Source organism: Falco punctatus, assembly GCF_963210335.1.
Source record: "Falco punctatus genome assembly, chromosome: 6".
Taxonomy (NCBI): Eukaryota; Metazoa; Chordata; class Aves; order Falconiformes; family Falconidae; genus Falco; species Falco punctatus.
Genome location: NC_137585.1, coordinates 16,420,129 through 16,432,760, shown reverse-complemented (window position 1 = coordinate 16,432,760; position 12,632 = coordinate 16,420,129). Strand labels below are relative to the sequence as shown.

At 36.7% G+C, this 12,632-nt stretch overlaps 1 protein-coding gene across 5 annotated transcripts in view; it reads right to left on the bottom strand.

Moving 5' to 3' along the window:
* Positions 1–1,116: 1,116 nt before the first annotated feature.
* PACSIN2 (protein kinase C and casein kinase substrate in neurons 2) overlaps positions 1,117–12,632 on the bottom strand; it is a 64,202-nt gene continuing 52,686 nt past the window's right edge. For 3 of the 5 annotated variants that reach the window (XM_080392830.1, XM_080392831.1, XM_080392832.1), the window contains 5 exons: positions 11,388–11,508; positions 9,277–9,401; positions 8,494–8,610; positions 7,320–7,516; positions 1,117–2,934 (listed from right to left, as the gene is read on the bottom strand). In XM_080392830.1, coding sequence (XP_080248956.1) covers positions 2,822–2,934; positions 7,320–7,516; positions 8,494–8,610; positions 9,277–9,401; positions 11,388–11,508 — 673 coding nt within the window. In that variant the 3' untranslated portion in view covers positions 1,117–2,821. The remainder of the gene's footprint in view (positions 2,935–7,319; positions 7,517–8,493; positions 8,611–9,276; positions 9,402–11,387; positions 11,509–12,632) is intronic. The other 2 variants (XM_080392833.1, XM_080392834.1) reach the window with 2 other exon arrangements.

Genomic DNA, 12,632 nt, shown 5'->3' with positions numbered 1-12,632 from the left:
AAAGTTCTCATTGACATGAAGTACTAGAGTATCACACACTTAAAAACAGCCTATTGCTTATACCTGTTAGCAGTCAAATAAAAATACTTCATTATTTTAAAAATGTTTTAAAGTAGGTTTGCCATTATCTTCTGCTACTCAGTACTATGTAAGACTTTGTCCAGTCTTGGACACCCTCCCCACCTGCACTCAGTACCACATCCTGATAAACCTGCACAAGTGCAGCGGAGGGATGTCAGGGCGGTGGAGCACTTGCTCTGTGAAGAGGCTGTGGGAACGGGGCTTGTTCAGCCTGGAGAAGAGATTAGTCTGGGGGTCCCAACAGCAGCTTTCCAGCATCTACAAGGAGGCTACCAAAACAACAAAGCTAGGCTCCATCCAAGCACAGCAGAATGACACACAATTACATAAATTGCAACAGGGCATGTTCTAACTGCAAATAAAATGGGGGGAAAAATATTATAATTAAGCATTGTCAGAGTTTGAACAGAGAGGTTATGAAATCAGTCTTTGGAAGTTTTCCAGGTTAGCTCAAAGGCTTGAGCAGTCTGGTCTGAACGCAGAGCTGACTGTGCTTTAAACAGGACGCTGGACGAGAGACCTCCCTTGGTCCCTCCCACTTGTATTCTGTGATGCCTTCACCAAACTGCACATCCAGCATAAAGAACTAGTACTTCAATTAGATTAAAAGATGCCGCATTGATGGGGGAGACAAGATAAAACTTTCAGCAAGCCATAACATACACTACTACATTAATTACCATCAGGCAACATGAAAACTCACAAAAGGCAGAAAAGATTCAGACACTATCAAGCTACACCAGATTTGACTACACCACAGAAAGCAACACCACAGTAAATTCTGCATACCCATGAAATAAATGGTCTCCTTTTCTTCCATAAACATTTCACTGGAATGTCTCGTCAAGAGCCCCCGTGCACTGCACCTCCCCTTTTTTGTTAACGGCACAATGCCACTGATGTCATTACTCCTCCTTATGGCTCTTTTAAACAATGCTGATTTTGTCACCTTGAATTGCAACGAAATGCACATATTATTTGTTTCTTAAGACTATTTTCACATATGTTGAAACAGTAAAAGGTACATTCTGTGTATTTAAGAGATTAACAGATTTTATTGTTTTCTAAAATATTTTACAATATAGACCCAAATCAGTAATTCCTGACAATTTCAGTAACTGTCCTGTGGATGAACAATTACGTTGGTATGTTTTCCTTGACAGACATATACATACATCCACTTTCTAAGCTTGCACATTTTGATTCATTGAAAATGATGGCTAAATATATCTAAAGCTCAAAAAGCAAACAATGAAGTCCAAGATTACCAACAGTGTTTTATAATTACCTCAAAATAGATTTATTAACCTCATTACAGTGTAGCTTCCTAAAACAGCGTATCTACTTACCTGATACTTAGGGTTTTTTAAGCACAAATCTGCTGTAATTTTACAACCCAGTTTTAAGTGTCACAAAAGCATACTATTTAATATGATTACAGATGCCCGAGTTGTAACTGCAAACAAATGTAGATTTTACAGTGTTCTGCTACGATAATCCACATAAGGACTAAAGCTAGTTATATTCTGATCCACAAATACTGATTTTGAGTATGTTAGTGTATTTACTGTACTTCTGAAAATCTAATCACGGAATACATTGTCAATGGTACAGTAATGAATATGGCAGGAAAGCAGATTTAAATATACCTATAATTTAAACTCTTAAAACAGGCTAAATCTTATTGACATCAAAAGGCTTGGTAACTAATAGCCATGCTTTTTATATTTTGGAATATCAAATTATATGTACATATACACAACATAGATAGGCTCTTAATAAAAAGCATTTAGTCTATTTTACAGTCTTCTCTGTTCAAAAAAATTAGCCTTCACAGATCTAACATTTCAAATCACTCAAAAATCATTAGCAGTTTAAAGAAGATTTTCTTTTTTTCCCCCATGCAAACATGTGCTGGAAATAGCTACTATTCTGGGGTTTATGCATAATTTATCTTTCTTTTGAGTGCCATTTAAGATCTAGATGGAAAACTCTCGGTTTAAGTGTCAAACCACATAAGTGACATTCATAATAGAATCCCAACCCATGACACCTGCAGATATCTCTGCTACATATAACCTTCTGTAACAGATATTAAATACAGTATTTGTTTTACAACTTCAAGCCATGCTGACAACATAGAAAGATTACTACAACATGGAAAGAGTATTCATTCAGTCAACTGATGACTAAATCTATGTCATAATTTAAGTATTAATTGATAAATCCAAGCATACAAAAAGGTGCTTAACTACATAGCATTTAAATAAAAAAATACTGCATCTTTCATATATTGCTAAGAACAAATAGAAAATTAACTATAATAATCTTTAAAATTCAAGTTGCAACTTACTGAAGGTCACTTAAAATAACTGATTAAACAAAAGTGAGCATAAGCCACATACCTAGGGTAGGATGAGGCACAAGCATAGAAAATGCAAAAATGTTTAGGATTCACAATAACAGACATGTGGGAAGAAAAACTTAAAAAGTATTTTTCCTATAATACTATTTTTTCAACCTAGCCCCTTTCCTTTGCATTGTGCACAAGTTGTGAGAACAATGTCAAATTATTCGTTCAAACTTTTGTCTTTAAATCACCATAATCTCAGTATCAAGCTCTCGCCTTTTCATTAAAATATATACACACTATACATCATTCATCTTTCTCTCAATTTAAATATATACTGTACAGGCCTGCAGAGCTTTTGTAACACTTCTGTATTAACTTTGTCCTTTGTCACTGGATCGGTTCTACATAGTTTGCTGGGTATAGACCAACTTGTCCATTGTCCAGACGTCCTTTGCACCAACCCTGCTCATCTTCATTCTCCATTTTAGTTAACTCATCCCCTTAAAAAGAAGGAACATTGTTAACAAACTGTAATCTTTTTAAGTTACAACAGAAGGGTAACATGACAGTTATCTAGGCAGCCACTTTTCTTCCCCTCCCCAGCCCAGGCCCCAGTAGAAACCTTCCCTTCTTTGCTCTTCATGCTTTCAATACTAAGAACACCACTTACAAATTAGCATATGGGATGAAAGGCCCCCAATTTCAAGAAAATAGGAAAAAGCAAGGTACTTCGAAATTAAAACATGACATTGGTGGCATTTCAAAAAGGTCATAGCATTTTTTAAAGCACAATAAAGAATGCAAACTTTTGAAATTACACAGTGTTATTTCACTACAAGATCAAAGACTCCCTTATATCTAAAGAGGGTGCACACAGATAGTTGTGACTAGTACAACTACCTCCAAACAAGTAGAATAATCCTACATTTATGACCCTCAACAAAATGTCAGTGAAAGTGAAATAGATGTTTTGTTAGGCTTACTGTCAATATATACTTTTTCTGAAGAGTTTGTGGAACGTAAGGAGGAAAATGCTACAAAAATTAAGACATGGCAGTAAAATTCTCTTCAATTATACTTGCAGCTTTTCAGTCTACCACTACTAGGTTGTGACGCAGAAAGATTTAAAGGAATCTTCCACCTCATACTTGGTTACATCTCCCTCCCTCTCCTCACCTTTTTAAGAAATGTAAGGATTGGGATTTAACTTCCCTTTTTACTGTTCTAGCTGTATGTTGTTGGAAGCTGATGTACAGTTGTAGCTCCAGAAAAAGTAACTCAGAATTTGCTTCCTAACTTACACAGCAAAAGCCAACACTGATTATCCATTCAAACACTTATGAACTATAACATAACCTCATCCTGACTGTCATGCACATCTAATCTTCTACGTCCTCAGGAAATAATTTTGCATTAGAGAGTCTGATGGCTCCAAGATCCTGTACATGAGCAAACGAATGTCCATCTCAGCCGGGTAAGAAAGGCCACACTGAGTAACAATTATTTCCTCATGTACAACTCATTTGTGTCAAATTATTTCCCTAGATAAAACTGATTTGTGTTTCATCTTAGTTAGCAATAGGAAATACATGCTGAAGACACTACCACTTAATACAGTCCCAAATGGCTATAAATATATACAGAGTACCGGTATCATTCATATCATCATAGGAGAACATGAACTAGCCTAGGGACTATAAATTCTTTGGTAGCAATGGACAAGCTTTGTATTACATCTTCACAAGACATCCATCTTCTATAGCCCCTCTGTTAGATAAAAAAGGTTAAAGCCCCATCTCCTTTAGCTTCTAAGTTTACCAGATAACTAATAAAAGAACATCATGAGCAAATGTTTGGCACTGTGGACTGTAACTGGCTTACGGACACATTTTACAGATTTTTCCACCATTTCTAGTGCTGCAGAATGAGGGAGCGTACAATTCCAAGATTTCCCACCGCTTCTATGAAGTGAACAAAGAGTGAAATCTTGAAAGAGGGCTATCAAAAAGCCCCGCTGTGTTAACAGTAAGCCTCAACGCAGCTGCACTTGCATGAACAGCTCTGACTTGGAAACTCAGTGATCTTGGAGGTCTATGAAAATATTACCACTTTTAAGTGTCATTTGCACAACAGTTGCAATGCAGACAGTCTAACAACTGCGATAAAGATAGCATATACAATAACACATTTTGACAATATTGCATTGTCTACATTTACTGTAGCTATTTATTCTCAGCCACGACAGAGATACAGTAATGTGAGCTATACATATGGTAGATGGTTATGTTCCATCCTGTTAAACAATTATAAAACCTCTCATAGATACAAATAAACAAACTTACTCTTCATCTTTGGAAGCCTCCCACAGTTGTTTGCCAAGAAAAAAACCTACCAGATGTATAAAGTATTCCACTAATAAAGACATTTCATGTATTAAAGTACATTTAATGGACACTATGCAGAGCATATATTCTACAGCATGTCCCTAAAAGTGATCACAAAAACTTTGTAGGTGAATTCTTTGAATACCCAAGGAAATCCCATCTCAGAATATCCACATACATTTAAATTGATCCCTAAAATGCATTAATCCTCTATTGACAGCTGCTTAGGAGTCTGGGCATAGCCTACATAGGAGCATAGGGGTGAGTACATTTTAAATTGGCACCTGCATGACCTGGTGAGGTTTTTTCCTTAGTCATTTGTATGTTCAGTGTAAAACTAGTCACATTAATACTTCTGCCTAAAAGCTAAGTTTGACAGCAGCCATTCTATAATTCAGCTTCTGTTAGGGGATTCACAGTCTAGCATGTCATCCCTTTACGACTATTGATACAATCATGTAATTTGGTGTTATAACATACTTTAATGCTCCTCCTTCAAAGGTGGATAGCTTCAAACAAAAGCTATTTTTAAGCTAAGCCTATGTACATCTCACAGTTCATGCTTCCTGCACTTTGTTTCTACAGACCTCACACCGAGAACCACTTGGTTCAATGCAAGTCACACAGCTGGTGCTGAGCCCCGAACACCTAACTGTATTTAACCATTGCATCTGTGTGTATAAACACCGCATAGTTTTGCCACTGAAAGGCTCATTACTGTAAACCCTTGGAATGCCACCCTGCTGCTTCACAGGTACAATACATATATTGCAAGAGGATTAGCATGCTTCCTCTGCTGAGAGAAAAAAAAAAAAAAAAAAGCAGTTAAAGTCTACAGAATGAAGAATAATTTCAACTGCTGCATTCCTGAGAAAGCTCCAGATGTTTTGTTAATACTGTCCTTCTGTCAGGGCACAATTCAGCAAAGTTATTAATGGACAAACCAATCCATTCCTTCTCTCTGGAAGGCTACAATACTTCCCTACAAGGAAGAAGTCAGGTGCATTGAGGTTTCACTACTAAAAAAGGAGGGAGCACTGTCACCTGAGTTGCGGGGCTATTTTGGTTTAAGAAACACAAACTGTGCTTAGAATATGGCCTGGAAATACACTGTTCTAAGCACCACCTTTCTCCATAAGCTGAATGGAAGTCTGGCAGGTCATTGATTAGGTACATCATTGACTTGCTTACTGTATTAACTTTCAGCCATAACATCCAAGACCCATAGCATGATGATGTAGAAGTAGCATATTTCTTACAAATCCCAGCTGAAAGGGAAGTAGAAGCAAAAGTTTTGTCAAACTTGGTTTCAACACTTGAATACTGTTTTTCCTCCAGTCAGTCGTGACAGGAGAAGGGAGTAAATGACAAGCAAACAGGAAAAGAGACAAGACCAATGAGATAGGCAATCTCATTTGCACAAACTGAAGTTCTGTTTGCTTTTGCTTAACTGTTCATGCAATCTTATTCTGGAATTCCTGGTTGGTAAACTTTTCACACGCAGTCCTGGGCAAGACAGTAGAAACCTTTTCTGAAATCAGAGCTCAACACATGGGCAGGGTGTAGACTTCACCTTTCCTCACTAGATGGTGCTGCCTCTGGACTGGCCAGATTATGAGAAACAAAGTCTCCAACTTCGGGGGGCTGAGCAAGCACTCGCTTGCACACAACAGCTGGTGGAACTGGCCCAGGCAAACTGTAGGCAGCAGCATCCACAGGGTGCAGCCATCATAACCTTGTGCCAACTACTTATGTGGAGATGCAGCACGGGTCTCTCCTGTCAGTTGCCTCTATTCTGTTCTCTCAACTCCTATAGCAATGAGGTAAAGAACACGGTTTATGGCTTAAGGGAAATAAAACATCCTAAGAGGGGAGATGTATACTAAGTGTACCCTAATATAATGCAAGATTAAAGACTGTTATTGTGCTTAACATACACTGAAGGGGAAAGGAAAGAGAGAGGAAAAAATTATCTGTCCATGGCTATGTTTTCAACCTTAGAGAAGTTAGCACTGGAAGAAAATTTGCCATAAAAGAGATGCTTCCAGTTTAAACAGAAAGAGTATCAGTTGGTTAGATACTGTTTTAAGAGTAGCTGCTGTAGTCCTTTCCTTTAAAAAAACAACTTTGTAGGGTTGGCATTTCCAGGTGGCTAAAAGCAGCAGCTGTTACTGTCACCAACTAAGAAAAGGAGGAGACAGGATTATCAATTCTGCATCTTACTTTGTTTAACATAAGACAGTAAGAAAGGAATATGCCAAACAGATGCATCCCAACACATTCCAAACAGACTAGAACTCAGTGCTTCCTAACAGAGGATACTAAGAAGTGACCCTGTCACCCCTGTCAGGAAGGATGAGAATTAGACAGGATCCTGTAAGTGGAGATGTATGTTCAGAGAAACAGGTGATTTCAGAAAATAAAAGCTGTAGAGAAAAACTGCCACCCCCCACCCCCCGCTTTCTTTTGAGTAAAATTTTAAGTGAATGCTGTAAACTTACCAGCTTTAAAACTGAGCTCATCTTGCTCTTGGCCCTCATAGTCATAGAGTGCACGTACTCTCACCTCCATTGCAGGAGAGCTGTCTTCATCAAATGGATTGGTGTCTCCATTTGCATCAGTGGAAGAGAAGGGGTTGTTGGACTCTTCATCAGACCAGTCTGTAGGGTAGCTTTGGTTTTTTTCATAGCTGCTAACACTGAAAACCATTTTTAAATTATTCTTTTCAGCTCTTAAAATAGGAACTAGAAATACCACTAAGATATCAGTTCCCTTAATAAAGCTTAAATTCCACCCTAAGGTCCAGTTCTGAAACTTTATTTCTGGTATCTTCTCACCTATCTTTAGCTGACAAAGCCTCATTAAAAAAAAAAAAAAAAAAAAAAAAAGCATTCTTGCAATACAGTAACAAAGTTAGAAAAAGGCAAAAAAAAAAAAAAAAAAAAAGATATCAAAGACAACCTCCCCTCTAACTCCAAAAACTCCTGTCAAGAAATTTACATAATCCATGGGATTATTTCCTCTAGAAAGGTAAAAGGTATGCAGGTAGTAGATGAGAGGAACTATCTGGATTAGGATAAGACATTTAAATTGCTTTGGAGAACCTTCCTTCCAAATCTCTATGCACCTCTACAACAGCTTTCAACACTTTTTATATGTTGCAATCCACCCATAAACAAACTCCATTATATTGCAACAACTTGATAATTTAAAGAAAAGTTCACTGTTGAGCATGCACATGCCATTTAAGAGAGTGGTATGACATCCTTAGTGTGTATATTGAAGTAACAGGCAGCTGTTTGAGAAAGTCCTAAATAAAAAGAAAGCAATTGTAAAAGCAGATTTATTCAGCAAAAACACACAGAGCAGTAAAGCTCCAGGAGCAGTTTCACTAGAAAAACCCATCAGTTTTAACATTTTGTAGGACTGGTAAAGGAAGGAAAAAAGCACAGCAGTTCCGTTAGCAACTGCCAGTAACCCCAGTAGTTTCAAACCAAACATCAAGGCAACAGATAAGGCATCTGTTAGGGAAGAGAAGTTAGGTTACGGTGTCGCTTACATAACCGCTTAAAAGGACTTCATGCACTGACCGGCACAGCGTTATAGAAACCAAAAACAGAAAACCCTAGATAGAGAAAGTGCAAGTGTGAAAACAAAAAACAACATTTCACCAACTTTTTGATCTTATTGTCCTCCTTTTCACTGACAGTACTCCCAGTATCTTCTTCATCTTCAAAGGGATTGTAACTTGATTGTACTGACTGCACTGTGTTACTCTGGACACTAAGACTGCTAATTCGGAAAAGAAAGAGCATTATGGCAACCCTATCTGTTTAAGAGTGGAACACTGTCATTGCTGTCCCACCAAGCAGTTTCTTAGCAGACCCCTTCTCCAGCCAGAAAAAAAACCCAAACAAACAAAACCCCAAACATCTATCAAGCGTAGCATAAGACCCAAGTAAGTTTGGGAAGTCTCACGTTCCTCCAGAATCAGAGCATCCTTCACGGGCCATAGTTTCTTTTTCTTACTGCCTGCTACAGTAAAAGGCAGAACGATTTTTCTAGCCAGTTTCAGTCCTTTCTGAAGCAGCTGACGTTAACAGTTTTGTATTAATCACATCCAGGATTCTGAAGTGACTAAAGATTATGCAAGCTAAGATTTTGAAGTATAATTGTCATTTTTAGAGACGGGAAGATAGCAACAGACTAGCTACCAGATTAGCGACAGGAAGTTCAGTTTCTCATGGAGTTTAGTTTCTTTTAACTCCCAATGGAAAGAGAACTGTAAAATGGAGAATAATTCCCAAAATATCGTGAGCTGCAGAAACACATCACTAAAAATGCTCACAGATAAATAACATTTCATTGGACAGTGACTTTTTGATCTCATGGAGCTTAGTGCACTTGAAGATAACAATCCTTTCCAATTAGTCTTTTTAGGCATGAAAAAAAAAATACCTGCTATGTTTGTTAGGCTGTGAAACTTGATCTCCCGTCTGATTAATACCAGTCAGAGTCACTCCATCAGAAGCCTTCTTTTTTTCTCTTCTACTGAGAGTGCGATTCAGATCTGCAGACCACTCCTATCAATGAATGCAAAACATGACTGAGAAATTTAATTAAACAAATAGTTACCACATTTGAATTTCAGACTCAGCCTGGAACATGCATCTATACATACAACAGCACAAATAATTATTAAAAAGATAAGTTACTCTGTTTCAGTTATAGTTCTCATCTAGTTCCTACCCTAGCAATGCAAACATATTTGTGCTACTTGCAAAATCCAGAGGTTACCTGTACGTCTCTGCTTCGCATTTACCTTGAAAACACCTTGAAAAGACTTAAAATACCAGACATCTGGCAGACAACTGGAGAAATTAAAGGAGCTGGTCAGTGCAGCTCTTTAGAAGTTTTACTGAGGTTTCACTGTTTCAAATAATGCCAAGACATCTGGTTTAAAAAGGTAAACCTTAAACTTAATTTAAAAAGGTATTATAATCTAATACAGGGCTTACTTCTCATGAAGGGCTCCAACAATGACCTATGAAGAAGCCAATTTTTAAATTCATTGTATATCATTTTTCCTGTCCCTAAGATTTGAGCCCTTCCAGTACTTCACTCTCAATTTAGTGAAATTTATTGTCTTTAAAAGCCATCCATAAAAGTTCAGGCTCAAATAACACAACTGTTGATGAGACTCATGATGCCATTTGTGAAGTATCCGCTCCTTGATGTTTGGAACCATTCAGATGTTTCAGAAGGCAGATGAACAGGCATGATGATACCTAAACACAATTTCTACCTATCAAGTCAGGCTAAGCTGCATACTGCTATAAAGCAAGAACCAACAGAGAACAAACTGGATGCAAGCAGATATCCTATATGCTGAGACATATTTCATCTCAGAAGCCTTAAAAGTAAAAAAAACAGTCAGGAGATAGTTTGCTATACAAAAGATAGCATTAGAGAGAAATATCTTTAACAGGATACAAAGATTTTTTGAGTTGCTATTACCGCTGGTTTATACATGTAGCACGGCTGTCAGAGAAGTGATTTCTAGCCAACTTTTCAGAGATATCTCATTATTTTAACTTTGTACAAATACGTATTGGATTTCTGGGCTACCATAGCTTAAGGACCACTGACCTAAGCATATTTGCAGTTTATAATGCGATTTCATATTCATTTGATCACTACTTTTTTTTTTCTTTTACTTACCTCATCCTTGTAGCATGTAAATGAGAAAAAATCAATTAGAAATATAGTAATAATAGTATTTAATCTGTTAATCGTAACTTTTACAAAAAAGTACAGTAATTTCCCCACACAGACGTAACTACAGTTCAGCATTTCATGCAAAGAAATTCTGCAGTACTATTATGAGTTTTCTTCCTCAAACCTTCTAAAGTCACTCAGTATTTTAAAAACGAGTGATATTTTCCATTATGGTTAATAAGGGGAACAGTGAACACTCCAGAGTTGATGCTTCCATTCCATTAATTCAATGTCTAGAAATTATTTCAACTAAACCCATGATTCTGGTCAAACTCACCTCAATTCCAGCTATTTCTACTCTGGTAGCATGATCTGCACTGATCAATTTTGTTATTTGTTTCTTGCAGGCTATGTTAGCAGAAGTTTTTCTAAGTCTTTGCTGCCTACACTAATTATCTGCTAACACCAAGGAGATTCAAATTGAAGTCTAACACCAAAGGGGAGAAGTAAAACATATGGGATAACATACAGGTGTCAGAGGTATCTCAACTAAACCATGGGTTACTAATGACTTAAAAATCTGTAGTGATTTTTTTTTTATTATTATTATTAAAATTCTGGTTTACCCCTCTTATCTTTAAATATGTGTCTGATATAATCACCTCCAAAAGTTGGGGGATGAGGAGAGCCCAACAGAAATCAAGAAAAGAAAACTACTATGGCTTGTAAAAAACCAAAAAATTCACTGCTAGAAGCCTGAATTTCAGAGTTACACCAGAAAGGAGCATGACAAAAAGCAAAGAAGTAAAAATAGACAAGCTAAGCCTGGGTTTTAAGTACTCTGACCTTACCTCAAACTGAGGCCAATTCATTGACATCCCTGGACCTTGATTAGCTCTAAACCACCGCAAGTCTTCCACAGCATCTGCTGTTTTGATATTCTGTTCCAGTTCACGGTAGATATTTTTGTAACTGCAAAACAAATTTGTCTTAAAATTTAGTATAACATTTAGGAATATGACAAATCCCCTAGTCAGATTTAAAAAAAAAAAAAAAAAAAAGATTTAAAAAGGAGTATTTTAAAGTTCACAACAAAATTGAAAAAAACTTGCAGCAAAACAGTCTTCTTAAAACACCCTTATTTACCAGGTATTAGAATTATTACTCTTGTGTAAAGTAACTTAATTGGCTGTCATTAAATGTAGGATTTACATATGAATGCATTTAAATTACTGAATGCCAATCTTGAAGTTTCTTGAATTTAAAAGCTTTTCTACAAGATGGTAGAAACTGTTTTTGTGATCTGACCACAGCAATCTGCAAAAACTCCTGTCTTAATCCAATGAGAACTATAAATTGCTACTACAATAAAGATCTCAAACCTGAAGCAGCATTAAATGGGTTAAACATTTTCCTGTGCAGGTATAATATCTGCTAACTGCTTTTATTGTTTCAGGTTTATTAACTGTATTATTTCTATAAAATAGCAAATCCTATAAAACATCACTACTTTTACTTATACGTTAGTCTAATTGTTTTTTGTTAAAAGTTGATCTCTCGTAAGTATAAAGTATTTTACAGAATAGATGTCATGTTGCAGATACAACTTTGATCTGCTGATCCTAGACTGTACACTTGATGTATTCACTCTACAGACTGACAACAAATATAATTCTTTCATACAAAAACCCCCAACCTCTATAGTGCAATATGGAACTCTGAATACAAAGAGGTCTTAACACAACAGCCACAAGGCTTAAAATAAGAGACACAGAACCGCTCGTCTCTATTCAAGCTAGAGAGAATTTGGGAAAATCCTTCCAGACCAAGTCACACAAAACTTAGTATTCATTAGTGCTACATTGTCAAGGAGTCAAACTTTCTCAAAATATACTTACAAATTTCTCAATTTCTATGTATTACTGGACTGCTTTAACATGTATGCAGTATGCGTTTTTTCCTGCATCAGTGGGTCTTTGAATATATTTAAGCAATAGAAATGCATGTATTTTGAGAAAGGGAATAAATAATTTTGAATGACTCACTAGCTATCAGTTATATCAACAATAAACTGGAGGTCTACATCTGTAGAAGAC